Genomic DNA, 18,321 nt, shown 5'->3' with positions numbered 1-18,321 from the left:
AAAAAAAAAAAAAAAAAAAAAAAAAAAAAGGAGGGGCCGGGGGAGGAAGAGGAAAAGGAAGAAGAAATATATGAACTAAAGTGAGAGAGTGAGACTTAAATTTGTCGCTGTTAGGGAGCACTATTCCCAGTATTTAGCATCTATGTGTCTTAGCAAACTTTCTGACTGTAGTTTCTAAAATTCTGGAACAATAATATTCCTTTTTAATTTATCTTGAGACTTTTATCTTTCTAAGAAAAAGGAAAGTTTTCATGTCAAATGTTATTATAATAATTATTTATACAATTATTATTTATATCTACCTATGCATATGTGTACACATACATATCTATACCTGTGGATTTATATAATTACTATATGGAATATGACAAATTTTGAAAGCATTGAGCCAATCACCCTTGACCCAATATCCCAGCCTAGAACTGTGGCCTCTTAAATTACTGAATATCCCTACAGAGGGGACAAATAATCTCAGCAGGCTAAGTTTCCATTTAGAGCTCAGGAATCCCACTCTTAAAAATAAAGCATTTGCTGATACATTCTAAAGCATTATCAAAGGGTCACAGATAATAAGATAATAACACAGCCATTTTCACCAAAGTGGAGGTAAAGACTCTATAGCTCCTTCCAACTGCACTGGTCCCAGATCTCTTCTGGTAAGTCATTCAGGTACATCTATATTGTTGTTTATTATTTCACTTATATTACTTGTTTACTTACTGCTTATGTACTGGTGAATTTTATTTGCCACTCTGATAACTCCAAATGAAATATTTTCAGGTCCTCATTGCTCTTATTTACCAAAAATTAGACCTATAATTTTTAAGGAGTTCAAAATTTTTATAGATATATCAATTCTTAAATCTATAAATTAATGGAAATCTCCTAATCTGCCAGGGTGCAATTACACCACATATGTTTACAGCTGTGAATACTAAGTATGGAAAGAGAATTTATAGTCAGTCTGTGTTTCCATGGGTTTCACATCTGTGGGATTCACCACCTGAACATCAAAAATATTTAAATAAAAAAATTATGTCTGAATGTATACAGATTTTATTTCTTGTCATTATTCCCTAAACGATATAACACAGCAACAATTTACATAGCATTTACATTGTACTAGGTATTATAATCAATCTAGACATGATTAAAAAGTACACAGGAGGATGTACCTGTTTTATACAAATACAACACATTTTATATAAGGGACTTGAGCACGCTTGGATTTCGGTGTCTAGAGGTCTCCTAGAAGCTACAGATGCCAAAGGATGACTATATTTAGATTTTAGTATGTATTAGTATTCTTTCCCTGTATTTTTATCTCCACCCATTCCAAGGAAGCAGTTGTGTCCAAGGTAGACAGACCTTGGCTTTATTGAGGGGACATCATGAGCTTCTGAAGTAGTTAGTGGATGAGGACAGGGGGAGAGGAAGAGAGCAACAGGGAATGGCACAGGTAAGACGAGCAAGAAGAGATTGGTCTACAAGGGCACCACATCTGTGTGGACATGATGTGGGCTTGGAAAACAAGTTTTTCAGCTAGTGATGAGAACCGGTGGAGCTTCCCAGCATGTTTCGCTCATTCCAAGATTCTTAGATATTTGTGCCCTCTCCAAAGGGTGACAAGGAAACTCCCTTAATGACTAAGCATAAATTATTCCTGCTAGAACTCCAGGATAACAGTCCAAAGCCAGATTTAGTTTTGGTTTTTTTTTTTTTTCATATCTGAAAATGTCTCATCTCCTCATCTGGTTTGCACACAGTATGCTGGCAGCAAATTCAGATGCTCAGTGAACATATACTTTGTAATGACCAGTGAGCTTCCACTCTGTACTCAAATCAAAGTATTTTATCTCTGGAGAATCTCTCAGGAAAGTTTTTTACAAAAGGCTTCATTATGCAAAGGTGGTTGGTATTTAAAGGACCTTATGTTTTTTCTTTTGAAGTACAAATGAATATTCCCTTGCCCTTTTTTGGCTTCAAACAAGGCATATCTATTATGTAAGCACTTTTTTAAATAAAGAAGAAAAGGATATAAAGAAAAGCTGCGCCTCTACACTCTGTCAAACTAATACAATTTATAATTTGGGGGCTACAAGAGAAAAGAGGTATGCATTTCTAGACCAGATAATATTTTATGGGAAACAAATCTGAGTAATGGAGCAGATTACTTGATATGCAAATTTAAAGTTAAAACATTGGAAATGCTGCAAGGTTGGTGAAAGGGTATCTACAGCACCTATTAGCTCTAATGTAAAATATATCTACACAAAAGTCAACCTCTATGATTGTCTGGATTTTGAGGAAACTGGATTTATGAATGTTTTCATGATGTTACACAATGACAGACATAAAACAGAAGTAGCTTTTTCTAGTAAAATACTTTTATATAAATCTACCTGCTAAAAACAGCATTTATTCTAACGATGGAATATCATTTCAAGGCAAATCCTAGTTCTATGAGATTAACAGTTGTGGCCTAGAGTAAGAAATTGTCTCTATGCTGATAAATACACAGAACAGGAGCTATCAAATTTCTATGCATAATTAATGCAACTGTGGATGGAGGGGCCCACCTGGGAGTCTGTGGATCTCTACATTATTTATGATCTTGAAACTGACCATGGGCACATGTTTCCTTCCAACTGCTGCTTTGCTTTTCTATTGCCACTGCATGTAGTGTGTCCCTGCAGAATTTCAGCACTGGTGCAAATATTACCCAGACCGCATACCATTTCCAACATGAAGTAATAGCTATCCAGGCGATTCTTAGCCACTTCCTTTGGAGACAACTGGCCTGGCCGTAAGTCTATAGCTCCTAATGAGTCATAAAAGGAGCCTCACAGTCTCATCCACATCCTTTGATCACTGACACAAGGGAGAAAGTACACTTCATAGAGTCGTATTTTCACAAACAAAACCATCTCATTGTTGATGAGACAACATAGTACTCAGAACACTCAATAGCCATAAGAAAAAGCCTCTCCAAAAAAAAAAATCAGAAATATACCTTTTGTTTTGAAGGCAAAGTTACACAACTTGCATACATAAGGTCGAACATCAGTGTGAGTGCGTATGTGTTTTTTGAGCATGCTTGGCTTCTTACAGCGAATCCCACATTCTTCACAAATATACTTTCCGCGTCCACGTCCTCTGACATACACATAATCTTCATTTGATTTATACCTGTTTACAAAAGGGAGAATCCATTCATTGTATTTTCAAATACTCTGCATATTATACATCAACCCAAAAAGCTAATCATTTGTGGGGCAAGTTTCTATGAGGGTCTTTTGAAAACAATTATTCAAATTTATTTTAATGAAGACTGAGAAATTTGTGCCCTAAATGCCTGCTCAGGAACTTAGTAATGATTCATACTCTAAGCAAAATGTAATTCTACATGGAATTAAAAATGGAGTTGGCTCTGCTCTTCAGTATAGATTTAGAGATGTAGGGTAAAGAAGCTCTAACAGGCTTACCTAAGCCACAGAGAGCTGCAAACCTGTGCCTCATTACTTTAGGATTCCAGCATTGCTTCTTATCAAGGGAAGACCAAAAAGCATACCAACATATTAGAACTATCATGCATCTCTTCTTAACGTTACATCACCTAAAAGATACATATGCACGCACCTCTCTGCATTTGCTAAAATAAGTATAACTGATAATAGAATTCGTCGCTGCAAGTTTCTACTCTATTTTTACAATCCTGGCACAAGAGTGCCTCAGAAACTTCTACTTTACACAGACCGAGCTCAGCTCACCAACTGTTGTCTGCAGATTTGATCTGCTCTTCCCAGGGAACACGGATTTGTGCTAATGTGGAGTCTAAACTTCAACCGTTTCTTGAAGGTACTGTTGCATAATGGAAACTAGAGATTCTATTTTTAATGAAATTTGCATTCGTTTCCAGAAGGATTTCATAGAGAGGTTTGAAAGGGTATCTGAGGTCGTGTAGTTTAACTGAATGGATAGATGAACAAAGTCTCAGATATTTCCTTTGATAATCAAAGAAAACCTACCCAATGCTCTACCATCTTATTTTGTTTAGGATACACTGACATGTGATGTATCATAGAGTATAGTAGGATTCTACTAAATAATTCAGTGAATATCATTATCTCTTACATCCTACCTGGGCTAGAATTATGGGTCTAATGTCATTATGGCAAGACTTTCCTTTCAGGAGGTCTTTATTTCGTGACATGCAGAATGCTTTTTTTGCTGTGGATTTGTGTAAAAGAATTAGATTTATAGCTTTTTACAATCTATTAGGACTGCAAACTTCCCTATTTTTTCCTAGCTAATAAAAACAAGTTTCAACTTTAATTTCCTAATCTGTTGAAAGATTTTTAAGAGTGAAACTTCACCCACATATATTTACATACCAATTCTGTTCTGGATATTATTTCATCTTAGTATTTTCTACTTTTTAGTCAGTACCAATCAAGGTGAGAGTGGAAGAGTGAAAAATACAAATAATCAATTGTGCATGTCTTTTGATCCTTTCAATTTTTCCCCCTTTACAAGAAATTTCAACTTCAACTTATTCTCCATAATTACTTTAAAGTTTATCTCACATTGGCATTTGTAATAAAAGTAGAACAAAACCTAGAGATATGAAGTCCCCTTCACCTTTCAGTTTCACTGCTCTCTGGTCCTAACCAGAAGAATTCGCTTACGTAATATACAGTAAAATAGTTTTGCTGAATACTAATTTTCTCCAGGAAAGGATGCTTCAAGCTTACTAGTTGATAAAAAACATGTTTTATATTTGAACGATGTAATTTGTTTTTAATATCTTAGCTGATTAACCTGCTTTTAGAATGAAATACAGTAAAATTCTATATAAATTCTGTATAAACAGTACTCTATATTAGAAAAATCTGTACAAATAAAATCTTTACCATATTATAATTCTATAGGCCCATGAATCTACTTGATAGAATATCTGATGAGTTTTAAAAAACATAATGAAAAAATATGCCTAAGTAAACCATTAAACCTATCAATTAGCTAACATAAGGAACATATGCTCTTAAAAATTTGTTCAGGCTTTACCATTTTGCAACCTACAAAATAAGAGGTGGTAACATGCATTTGGAGTGAATGCCTGGGCACCACCAGGTAGAAATTGGTTCACACAATAAATGACTCGGACACAGCCCATAACATGGGGCCAGGAAAGGAGGAGGAGATGAAATACCAGTATAATCTTTTGGGATCATCAAAACACAGCAATAAAATGTTCACATACGCTTTTTCACTTCTGTCCTTCGTTAGTGGAGATGGGGTCCCCAAAGCATACAGTAACCGTGAAGGCCTCGCTAATCTACAGGCACAAGTGCACTGCTATGAAGAAGGCTGATGAATGTAAGAGTGTTGATTCAGTCACAGGGACCTCTCAGTTTCTGAGGAAAGATAAAATCTGTATTTCTCTTGTTTGTGTTAAAAGATGAGGGATGTCTAAAAATACTGAGACAAGCTTCATGACTTCATTCAACTGTGGTTTTAGAGGTGTAAGCACAAGACATCCAAATAACCCTCTCCAAACTGGTAAAACTACATGAGAAACTGGTACAATATTTAATCTCACCAAATACTCAACATTTTATGGTCAAACAAATAGCATCATCATATTGTCCTTCAAATACAATCAGAATAAACTCATGCTCATGTAAATCTCAAAAATTTAAAAATTCAATTTTTAAAAATTGAAAGCATACACCTGGGCTAGGTCTGCTATTGCACACCTATAATCCTAGTACTCCGGGATGCTGAAGAAGGAGCATCACAATTTTTAGCCCCATCTGCACGACGTAGTGAGATCCTGTCTCAAAAAAGGGTGGGGGGCTGGGATGCAGCCCAGTGGAAAGGGTTCAAACCCCAGTACCACAAAAAAAGAAGTAAACAAGCACAGATAGGTCTGGGCCTCCCTTCCACGGGAATGAATTGAAGACATAGTTCTATCAAACTCCAAAACTGGATATTACACATATGTTCAATTTTTCTTACTGATAACAGGTAATGAAATAACTGAAGCATATTTCTTGATTTTCAGTGGCTCAGAATTTCACATTTAAAAATAAATTCTTTAATACAGAGAAACTGTCATAGACCAGGGCAGACGTGACAACTAAACTCAGTATGATACCCTGATTTAGATCCTGGAACAGAATGATGATAGTGATGCAGTGAGGAAATCTCATGAAAGTGCAGTTTAGATGACACAAAACAAAAAACAAACAAACAAAAGAAGAAAACAAATTATCTAGTTCCTAGGATTACAAATGAGTTTTCATGATTTCATTTTTGTAAGCCCAGGATAAAAATATGTCCACTAATAACACAGATGCCCATAATAAATACCAAAGAATGAACAAACTCAATTGACATCAATAGTCAGCGAATTTAGTAGATTTCAAATGAAATTAAAGGTGTGAAAATTTAAGGTGGATGCCTGAGCCACACACACCAGTGACATTTCCATTAAATTCAAGTCCCAAAAGGGAAGTCATGAACTCATTATATATTACCCAGACTTCAGAAATATGATTAGAAAACAAATTTCCTTAAACCTCCTATTCCAACCATACTATTTTTTTCCATGCAGACATCCAGGAACATTTTACTTTGACTTATAAACTGAACGTTTTACATTTGTACTTGTTTCCTTACCCTCCTTCAAAGATTTTAATTCGGATTGGCTCAGTTTGTTTGGATCCAATATCTTTATCTCCATGAATCTCTCCTTTCCCTCTTTCTTTTAAGATGTTTCCCACTAGTTTCCTTTCTAGTTTGCTGCCAAATAAAAAGGATCCATCTGGTTTCATCTGTAGAACAAAAGGAGAGAATTATTTTGCCTGCTTTTTCTCTTCGAGCCATCTCTAAAAATTAGCCTCAATTCCATACTACAAGGCCATGGGTTAGTTACATAAAATAAGGGACACCCGGGACAAAATTAGGGAAGAATGAAGTTTCCACAGAATTAGCATTGGTTTATATGTACTCGGTGAGCACTTCCTTCCTTCGTACAACACTAATTTGATTTGAAGTAGCAAGGAGGAAAATCTATATTAAACACGTTGTCTCAACAGTCACTGAAGGGAAAATAGTAACACATAAGTAAAAGCATATTTTTAAATCCTCTATTTGCTCTATTATTAATTTAGTATAAATTATAAAATGCCTTTTATTAACATTTGTACAATTTTACATGTAAGGCATTGTTCATGTAGGAACAAAGAAGCCAGAACTTAGAAAAGTAAGTTTTGGAAGAGATACACAGAAAACAAATTTTTGGGAAAAGTGCTGTCACTGAGAACCAGCCCTCCAATATCTACCATCTTCCACTGATACTCTTCATGCCTCCTTTCTGATTTTCCTTTACATCATCCACTCTCTATTTTATTATAGCCTTATTGCACATTCCCCTGAATTTTTCATATCAAAAGAAAAGTAGATCTTCCAGGTTACTAACACAGGTCAGAAAGGAGAGAAACCCATACACTGGAATTCGTCCCAGTAGGAGAACTAAGGCAACTAGATGGAGATTCTCTCATTTGAGGGGGCTTTCCCGAGGACCCTCAGAACTAAGTACAAATAGTAACTTCCCCACCTCTGGGTAAGACCAGTGTTGCTAAGGACTCCCTAGTTCTGACCATAGTTTTCCCAGCATGCTTCAGGCTTTATCTCCTTCACCACGCACTATGCTCAGCAATCACATCCACAACACACAGTGCTTTCTAAAACAGTATCTATTACCTGTGTGAACTGCTTCCAAGCACTGGATGATGTGAGTTTGCCAGTTCCAGGCCTATGCATAGCAGCCAGAGTATAAATTTCTGCGGTGATTTTTTGCTTGGACCTCAGAAGTGCCAGCGTGGTCTTGGTGTTCAATCCTGATGGGTTTGGATTACAGGAACTAATGCACCATGAAGCATAAACCGAGGATTTGAAGGTGGCCTGCTGCACAAAACTGGGTTTTGTATAATTCAAGAAGCACCAACTCACAGTAGTTGTTGTCCGAAGACTGGGGAACTGAAGAATCTGCTGGAAATCTGCCATGTCTGTGAAAAGAAGAGTGGAGTTTGCCATGTTCCCGCTGAGGCCGGGGGCCATGTGGACCAGCATGCCAAGGGGTAGCTTCCGGCCCTTCCCATCCTCTTCCTGCTGACTGTCTCCCGTAGGCAATGAAGAACTCTGAGGACTCATGCTCATGTCTGATGCTGTCTCATCGATATCTAATTCATCTGAGGACTCTTTGCTTTCAGAAGGCCCACTGGACTTCTGCCCTGGAGGGGGCGCCCTAGAGTCAGACAGCATTTCCCTGCTGGGTGAAAATAGCTCTCTGGAGGGCCCACTGACAGAGGGGTGGTCTTGAGATAAAGAGGGTGACAGAGAGGAGAAGGAAGATGACCTGGACTGCAAGCCATCCTTTGGCTCAGAAGCACAGCCTTGCCGAACCAACTGGGGTTTCTGGGGGCGGGAGAAGTCTTTCTTAATGTCTGAGTTGGTAAGCTCCACAGCACTGAGCTCCTCAACAATCTGCCCATACATCTTCTCTTCTTTGACCCGCTTCTGCTGCTTTGTTTCCATGAAGAGCTCTAGGCTACTGGCTGGAGAAAGCATCCGCTTGCTGCCTCCAAGGGAGGCCACACTGTCTGAGGTGGAAGGTAAACATAAGGGGATGGAGGATTCTAAGCCAAGGGGTAAGGTCTGAGGTACTTTCCAAAGTGGGTATTTTTCCAAGCCCGAATGCTGCCCAAGGACCTGGGCAATGTTAAATCCTATCCCTTGCATGGCTGCATTTGTTACCAGTGTTCTTTGGGTCATATTCTCATCAACTTTGCATATGACAATGGCGGGGCTGTTCTGCCCAAGTATCTGAGAAATACTTGTGTACATGACACTTCCATAGGACGGAACGTGCGTCTGGATCCGAACAGGAACTACTGTTCCCGGTAGTGATTGCAAAGGCCCGGCGTTTGCAGAGGCAAAATCTTCTTGAAGAATCTGCTCAGAGGGAGTTTCTGTCGACATGCTGCTTGGATCTGACGGGAACTTCGGAGGAAGATTCTTTGAGTGTAGCCCTGATGTTCCTGAATAACACGGGTAAGTCTGCTCTTTTGCATGTGCATAATCAGCAGATTTCTTTCCAGTGTGCTCAGCAACATGCTCTAAAGGATAGCCAGAATGAATTTCTGCCTGGAAAGAAGGTTTGCTGTAGCTCTTTTGAGGGTGTTGAGGAAAGGGATGGGGAAAATGTGCCTGCCACCAGGGAGGCTGCTGGGCTGGTAAATGAACCATACAGACAGTAGGATACTGAAACTGAAACAAAGCATTCTGGATGGGAGAAAAGGGAAGTGTCTCTTGAGGTGAAAATAAATGCGGCTGTTCAGGTAAGTGCTTGCTTGTCAGATAGGATGTTGGTTGCATCAGCGGATTTCTCAAAGACTCCTGACTGCCCGTGTGCATGACCTGCTGCTGAGCCAGGTGGAGGGGCCCTGAACTCAGTGGAGCACAAGAACTCAGCCCTTGCTTCGCTGGGTCATCTGCCAGAAGAGGCGGAAGCACAGAGGACGGGCTGTGGAGCCACGTGGCCCTGAGGCCGGCGTGGAGCTGCTCCATTTGCTCTTGCTTCACACTTGGGTCTACACCGGCCTCACCCTGGGCGATTTCTGGGGAGCCACTGAAGGAAGCCTGCCGTACCAGGAAGCATTTCTTCCTCTCCCGGGATGGTGACAATGTTGAGGTTGATGCTCTTGCCATGGGAGCATGGGACAAATTGCCATAATCAAATGATTTGCTCCGAATTTCTGGAACTTCCGTCGGCTGAGGACAAGGCATCTGCTCAGAGGAACATCGTCTCATCTCTTTTTGGTGGTGATGGCCCGGAACGGACAGTGAATATGAACCCGCAGGGACAGTCAAAAACTCTGAGTGCTTCCCAAACTCATCCTGTTTAGGAGGCGCAGTGAGCTTAATGGTTTCTTCTCTTTCAAAAGACATGGAGAAACTGGAGCTGTGGGACAAGTTGCTTTCTTGGCTGGGGCTGCGAGAGAGGCCTGTGCCTGTGGATTCAAAGCTAGACTCCCCTGAAGAATGCTCCATGTCTGCTAGTCGCAAGCGCTTCTTTTTGGGAGGCAGCTTCTCCGCAGGGAGCTGAGAAAGGGTCTCACTTCTCTGGGGCCACTGAAATTCCTCCACAGGCTTTTCTGGTTCTTTGCCCTGGGCTTCTTTCTCTTTCTCTGGTTTGTCAGGCTCCTCGGTAACTCGAATCTCAGGGACTTGAATGTTATGCTGGCGAACCAGCCGAGGCTGTGGGTGATAGGACTGCTGTTGCACCTGCGGGGACAAAGTTGGTTTCCCTCCACTTTCTGCGTTTTCCACACCAGGACCCCACTCCGGGCTCACTGGGGCTTCGGAAATCTCACTGTCACATGTTTCAGAGGGCGAAGGAGCTTTATCCTGTGTACCAGCCACGAGTTCAGCTGACTCAGACCTTTCAAACGAATTGGGTCGGCTCAGTGAGTTTGTGTGCTGAATCACAGAAATCACATTTCCAGGAGGCTTCCTACCTGTCCAGTCTGACATCTTATCAGAATCAGTGGTGGAAGGTGACTCCTCTGACCCCAGAGATGGACTTCCGGACTGCAGTTGGGGTCGACCTGGGTCAAAACGCTCAGAGTGACCAAGAGGAAGATTCTCAAGTCCAGCCATGGCAAATCCACTTCTTACTCCTTCTTGCATCTGCAGTTTGGGGTCATAATCTGCAGCCATCATGCTCATGGGAGTGCTGACCATGCCACTGCAGATCATGGGGGTGTCCTCCTCATCTCCTACGCTCTTCTCTTTCCGGCGCTTCCTGTTTTCGCACGTCGTTCCAAACACAGTTGGCACTCCCTGCAATGGCACTGCGGGATCTATAAAGTATTCTCCTCCATGTTTTAAAGAACCTAAACAGGAAATGTCCCTATAGCTTTGTTTTGGTGTTTCACAGTCTTCCCACTTTTTATAGGGCTTCCGGCACACATCATAGTCACACCCAATCCTGTCCCCAGGAATCGCTTTCTTTTCCTTCAGGGATGAGCTGGCAAGACTCTTGGACATCCTGCCAGGGTGCTCAGCCTCCATGTGCCCCTCCTGGACTGATGGCAGCTCAAAGGCTGCCTGTCTTCTTAGCATTCGCTGGGGGGGCATGCCTACGGTACCTGGATAAAACACATCATCGGATCCTGTCATCCTTTCATCAAATGAGTGGCTTCCTCTCAGAGAAGGGGGAATACTTAAATTAGTTGCTGAAGAAGTTGGCATTGAGTTGCTTCTAATAAGGGGCGAAGAGTCTATAGGAGGTTCTAAAAGAATCGGGTTGCTGCCTGGGAAATTTGCTGGATAAAGTTTTCCTTCATTCCTGACAGAAGATGGAATAGTCTGAGGTTGCCTGAACTCACTGTTGAATTTGGTGGACCTCAGCAAGCTTGTTTGACTGGGGTCCACTTCTCCCTTGCCAGGGATCATCTGCGAGACTGGATCCTCAAACATCTTGACATCTAACCTGGTGTTTACATGAGGTAATGGTTCCATGATACCCTTCCTCCCCAAGGTGGCACGCTCCTGACCCGTGGGCGTAACACTGAGTGCATTTCTCGGACTGAGTCGGCAGTATTTTCCAAAGATGATTTCTTCATAAGACTTTGCATTTGTGTTGGGAGGGCTTATTTGTTGCTCTGCACTTTCTGAGCGAGAAAAATAACCTGAATCAGTGCTTCCTTTACTGTGCGGGCTCAGAAGATTGAGCGATGGCTCAGAATCTTGTCCTTTTTTCTCTGACAGTCTTAGTGCAAGTTTCTGTTTAACTGTGTGAGAGTCGTCAGCCTTGGTACTTAAGGATGGATTTGGTAGCATATCAGAGCCAATATACGGAGAGCTTTCATTGGTCAGTGGAAGCCCACTTTTGGGGATAATCAAAATCGGCACCTTCATTGGGCTGCCTAAGGAGTCTTCCAAGGACCCACCATGGTAGCCACCTCTGCTGGCAATATCCAACGGGATGGGCGGGCCAGGGCTCATTTTGTCAGAAGTCTCAGCAAATAAAGAGCTCTCCTCATCTGTATCTGTACTCTGTTCACCATCTGAATGTATTTCTGCTTCTACATCAATAAAACCAGCCTCCAGGTCCAATTTAGATACAGCTGACTCTGTGAAAGGTACTAATCCTGCCTTAATTGCATGGGCATGTGACTTCCTGTGCTTGTACAAATTGCTCTTTGTCTTGAAAGAGAAACCACAAGGTATACATGGATATGGCCGCTCACCAGTATGGGACCTGATGTGTTTTTTCAGAACGCTTGGTTTGGCACATGCCCTGCTGCAGTAAGGACAAATGTACTTGCCGGGCTTTTTGGGTTTGTGCTCTTTCTTGTGAGCATCTTCCGCCTGTTCGATACTTTTCTGGGAGTATTGGCTATAAGCAGGGTTCAGACTTGAAATCTTTTTTCTAGGATAACCACCACTGTGGCCATGTAAAGGAAAAGGAAACAAATCCTCGGAGGCAACGGATGGCAAAGGGCCAGGGAAGAGCCAAGGAGGGCCTTCTATGCTCTGCTGTGGCTTGCTGCTGTGCATGACCCCCTGTGGCAATGAGTGCTGAGGGAAAGAGAGTGAATGTTGGCATGAGTAAGGACTCGGACGGTGCAGTGGATATTGCTTCTCCGACACTGGCTGCACCACTTCGCCAGGTGAGGCCAAGTTCCCAGACCCAAACAGCTGTGCTGATGCTGTGTTTCCGATGTGCTCCGGATCTATTGGTGGTTGCCGCTGTCCTTCCTGACTGCCGAAAGTGCTCATCTTAACAATAGCTGATTGTTCCTGCCTCCATCTACCTGATGCTTTATCAGTTTCTCCAGACCTTGAGGTAGCTTTTTGTCCTAGAGCTGTGTCCCCAGTGTCCATTTTGTTATGCAAGGTCTTAAGTGCTAGTCTGCCTGAAAGCCATACAGGCTCATGGAGTGTCTTCTAAAGCTGTGCTTTTTAAAATTCAGTTGCTTCCATGTTCCAGGGTGTCGGCAAACCTGCTGATTGTCCCTTCTCTTTGGAACCTTCCACGCCCACGCAGCAGTCAATGGGTGTTACATGGAAACGTCCTTGGACCAGGTTATGACACAGTTCTCTCCATCACTGAAAAGTCCATCCAAAAGCTAAGTGCAGATCTACAGTGACTTCTTATGGCATTTGAATGCTTTCGACTGGGATGAAATTGGGATGATGAATAGTCGAAGAGAAATTTTGCCTATCAACTACAGAAAACTTCAGTTGCCAATTTCACTAAGATAAAATGACCTAAAGGCAAAGAAAACATAGAGATCATCATAACAGTCATCAAATAAGAAACCCAAACCAACCCTAAATTATCAGCCCAAAGATGGGTAAATTAAAGATGGTTTTCAGTCCAGGAAAATTTTGTAGCTATGACATTAATTCCACAGCTAACAGATATTAATTTGAAACAGCGTTATGTCATAAGCATACGTCTCTGCCATGTTTGAATTATGTGTGAGAGGATTGCTTCGTGGTTCATGAGGCCCAGTTCATTAAACTGGGTTAAGTCCAGTTAAAAAAAAAAAAGTGTTTGAAAGAAAACTCTTCATAAATATTACCTGTAAAATCTTAAAACTTTCTAAGAATTTGTTAAAAAATTTAAAGCTATTCCTAACCAAGTTTTATGGCTTGTATACTAATATGTACTGCACATCTGTAAAGAGATATATTTTATAGCTTAATATAAACTACACACTTAGATATAGCATTACATAACATAAAATCTACATTAATATAAATATGATTATAGTATAAAGAAACCAACATATAATACATGATTTATAACATATATATTAATATAACATTTGTATATTAATGCAATATAGAAATATTTTATAGCTTAAAAACTGATTAATAGAGTTAGATCAAGGACAGAAGGATGAAAGACTATCATAGAACTTTGGGGAAGGTAAAAGAGTACAACTAAACAAAACAATCATAAAAGTTTCAAAATACGGAAAACAAAACCTATTTTGAGGACAGATTAAAAATGAAATGACTACCTGAATAGTTTAGAGTTCTCACGGGCATGACTGTCCTGATGCTTCCTAGGTACAAAATAAATGGTTAGGATAAATTGTTCCATTAAATGTTCAAAAGATATATATATATATGTATGTGTGTGTGCATTAATTAGGCAGCTCCTTGTGAGAATATAATCAATTCTCATGATAAATTGTTTTCCTTTGCTGTCTGAAAATCATTACTTTTAATGAAAGTAAGAACCTCACAAGTTAAATTATATATATCATTTCCCAAACCCTTTGGCTGACACAAATATGTAATCTTGCATAATACATAAACTTTAAATTAACTAAGAAAACAGAATTTTATAACAGAAAGGCTGGAATAATATAATAAATTATTAAAAAGACTACGGTGCTTTAATTTAGAAATGAAATAATACCTTTATAAATCAGACATTTAACTTATGCTTGACAGTTATAAATTAAAACCATTGTGTCATAACTAGACACAAATCTTATTCAAAGAAGATATAGCATATAATAGATGAACCAAATAAAATTAAAAAACAACACTGTTTTCATATTAGAAAAGAAGATGAAGAATTACTAATGTGAAATTCAAAAGCAGATATTTAATGGTCAGAGCACAACCTGCCTAGAACTTGAAGTTAAACTTGAGTTTAATTTTTAGGATAAAGAGTCTAATGGGAAAAAGTCATGTCTAGTTTTTTATTTTTAAAAAATCAATTTTGCTGTGGTTAACACGGGATCGCCTATATTCCAACGGTATTTCTACTAATACCTCGGTTGTCAAACAGTGTCAAGCTCCAACTTTCCACTACTTAAACAGCAAAGTTCGAAAAAAAAAAATCCGTATGGTGTTCCTAACTCTGCTCGATAGTGGAACTGAAAATCCAACATGAAAAAACCTGTACAGGTAACACGGGTTCGGGCCAACAGTGAGTCTTACACTGCACCTTGCTGTGACAAGTCACAAGTTACAAGTCACAAGTCACAAGGGATGACTTCAGCCTAAGCACTGCTCTGGCCCAGACAATATCGTGCTTGTGTTAGTGAGTTAGAACATTCCTCATTGTGCTATTTTTTTTTCTTGTGCTTTATTTGCGAAAATATTGTTTAACTGTGGCTCCAAAGAAAGTTACTGATACCAACAGTAAAGCTACAAGCAAAACTGAGAACCAAGACAGAGTTAAAGAAAGAAAGAAATCATTGTAAAACTTGTCAATGTCTGGGAAAATGAATTTAAAAGTGGAATTTTGGGGGTCTCAGAACCAATTACTTGGTTTTGTATTATTTCTCATGGGAAAAACATGTTCAGTTCTCAAACTCTGGTGTTCAAACATGAATTTGGAATGAATTACATTTGACAACTGAGGTATCACTGTATTACCTGGAAGGTTTTTAAGATTCAAAATTTGATCTCTATTAAAAACACAGTAACTCAATTATGTAAATAACTTCTGTCAGGAAGCTCTTGGAGCTCCTCTCGGATGATGTGATGTTTGATTCTCTGTGGCTGGTGCTATAGTTCATAGGGGTATAGCTCTTCCTTTGAATGTAGGAAACAGTTTGACTTTCTAAGATAAGTGATGATCCACTATTTACATATTTAGAAAACAAGATGGAGTCACAGACACTACTTCTGGGGGCTGAGTCTTTCAGGAAGAGCCTCTTTCTGCTGAGTCTGAAGCCCCAGGGCATGGAGAATCCTCTACCCGACATTCCTCTGACACAGCACTGAACTTCTCACTTCAGTGCAAGGCTTAAGACTATTACTAGGAGCTGGATATCACTGTGTCACATAAAACTTTTGTATTAGATTTCAAACATATTTCAGGATGTATTATACTCTCCAACACTCTCTTTGGGGAGGCTTCAACTAACTGCTGCCCATAAAAATCACTTCCCTTCTTGGAGTTTCTGAGACATACAGAGAAATGGGAGAGAAAATGAGTGATGGTTCTCTTTGGGAATTTGCTGATCGTATTCATGAACCATGACAAATGTGGACTTCTATTAATTGCTTGTCTAGCCCTACTCTGTTTTGGAAATTGAAAGGAAAAATCTGAAATGGAAATGATCCACTGCATCCGTTCATTACTGCCTATGGGATAGCTTTGTCTGTAAATCCAGACAGGAACTGCAAGTGTTAAAACTGAACTGAGGAAAAGAAATGTATTATACAAACCATAAGGGTTTAGAAATTTAATCCAAGGCTTAGTCTTTTAAAATGGCAGAGCCGGGGATTTAGCTCAGCGGTTCTGCAGCCTGCCTTGCAAGCTCAAGGACCCGAGTTCGATCCCTGGTACCAAAAAAATTTAAAAAATAAAATAAAATGGCACAGATTAAGTGACCCAATTCTTCCAAACATGACATAAATTCTTGAGCTTCTGTTTTATTACCAAAATATAGGAAAATGCTCATAGATGAAAAAATACTCTTGTAAATATATTAGAGAAGAAAATCTACATTCGGTGGGCATCGAGTCTAGGAAAATTCTTTGCAAATTGCAAACCATCAACTGTACCATTGCATATTCCACAACTTTTGTTTAATTTTCTTCATGTAGATCTACTCAGGACCATAAAGATCTAGAATAATGTGGTTAATTATAGATATATCACTTCTTTAGGATCACATATTTTCATTTATTTTTCAGAATCTTTAATAGTATGTTAAAAGTAAATTCCATTGTTTTACAAATCAGTACATATGTTTAAAAATGCAATATGCGAGCAATTCTCCTATGAAAAGAAAACAGCTCATTATCATGTTCTTCCCTGGGATTTCTTTTTTTGGTAACCAAAACTGGGCAAAGTCATTTTTGGCTCGCATTGCCAACAAACACAGTTTCACATTCACAGTTCAAATTTTCCCTAATGCTTTTCAGTGCTAGGAGGATGAAGCTCGGGGGATGTGACGTTTGAGTCTCTGTGGTTGGTGCTACAGCTCACAGGTGTCCTCCCGTCAGCAGAAACGGGCACGGTCTGGCAGGCTCATCACACTCTTCAGAGTGTGTGTGGGAGGGGTGGAAAAAGATGGTACCCTCTGTGCAGCTCTTTCAGGGGTAATGGAACAAAAGGAATGGAGGCCAAAGAAAAGAAAATGATAATTAGGTGGAAGAGATGCCAGTTTTCTAGCAGTGCACCTTCTTCTTTGGCCACTCTTCAGAGACCACTCAAATAAGTTTGCACCCAGTTAAAAATTTCCTCAGACCCCAAAAGGGAAGGTCTAGAAAAACCTTCTACACAGAGCCCCTCTGAAGTCTCCTGAGGGGAACAGCTGGGTGGTACAGGTAGCCAAGTAGTGCTGCTCTGCACACCAATAAAGAGTTACAGTATCTGAGTTTGCCCTTCTGGGATCTTCTGCATAAAAAAACACTATCCCGGGGAAAAAAAATTCAACTCAGGAAATTAATCATTGCTTGACTGGTAGCAAAAGTCAAGCGAGCATTAAATAATAACATCCTATATTATAATGGCATGAAATGACTGGAAACAAACAAACACTAGTTCTCTGCTTCCAATATTTTAATAATATGACATAGTTTTAAAATTAAAATGGTTATATAAACTACAGACATTTATAGCTAAATGGATGCACATTGAGGACATAGTCTTCTGCCAAAGAAATAGGACACACGTGTGTAAATAATGAGTTGTTAGGGAAGGGTGAAGTGGGTGGAGGGAGGGCAGGGGTATGAGGAAAAAATATAAACCAAGACCTATCATGTAAAGGTACAAGATCCCAAAGATACATGTAGCTGTATTGTTCGCTTTAAATGTACCATAAACTTAATGGGGAAAAAATTCTGAATTGTCTCTCTGGTACAAGAAACTGAAAGTGTAATCAAGGAACAAAATGTGTAATTGATAATGTAAAATAGGAAGCAAAGTTTCAGAGGGGAAGTAGGGAGGGAGAGGGAAAGGAAAAAAATGGAAACAAAATCTTTGTAAATAGGAAGGGGCAGCCGGGTGGAAGGCAGGGCAGGGGGATGGGAAAAAAAAGAACTAAGATACATCGTTTTCAGGTACAAAGTGATGAATGTGATCATAATATATACTTAAAATGCACCAATAAAGTTAATTAAAAATAAAAAATAAAACAAAAAAATTAAAAAATTTTTGCTCTTTTTTTCTGGGGAATCTGATGGCATTTATTCTTTCAAATAAAATCTATGTCTCATGATAGTATTTATCAAATAAAAATTTTAAAGTGACTTCTTTAT

The 18,321-nt window shown here is 39.6% G+C and overlaps 1 protein-coding gene across 3 annotated transcripts in view; it reads right to left on the bottom strand.

Moving 5' to 3' along the window:
• Window positions 1-18,321, bottom strand: part of Hivep2 (HIVEP zinc finger 2) — an 87,233-nt gene that overhangs the window by 10,815 nt on the left and 58,097 nt on the right. For 2 of the 3 annotated variants that reach the window (XM_033763254.1, XM_010626607.2), the window contains 4 exons: window positions 14,109-14,153; window positions 7,771-13,347; window positions 6,685-6,839; window positions 3,014-3,189 (listed from right to left, as the gene is read on the bottom strand). In XM_033763254.1, coding sequence (XP_033619145.1) covers window positions 3,014-3,189; window positions 6,685-6,839; window positions 7,771-12,960 — 5,521 coding nt within the window. In that variant the 5' untranslated portion in view covers window positions 12,961-13,347; window positions 14,109-14,153. The remainder of the gene's footprint in view (window positions 1-3,013; window positions 3,190-6,684; window positions 6,840-7,770; window positions 13,348-14,108; window positions 14,154-18,321) is intronic. The other variant, XM_033763255.1, reaches the window with a different exon arrangement.

This window comes from Fukomys damarensis, unplaced genomic scaffold (assembly GCF_012274545.1).
Source record: "Fukomys damarensis isolate Sample0158 unplaced genomic scaffold, DMR_v1.0_HiC HiC_scaffold_14, whole genome shotgun sequence".
Taxonomy (NCBI): Eukaryota; Metazoa; Chordata; class Mammalia; order Rodentia; family Bathyergidae; genus Fukomys; species Fukomys damarensis.
The sequence above is the reverse complement of the archived record's forward strand: the minus strand, read 5'-3'. Positions and strand labels throughout refer to the sequence as shown.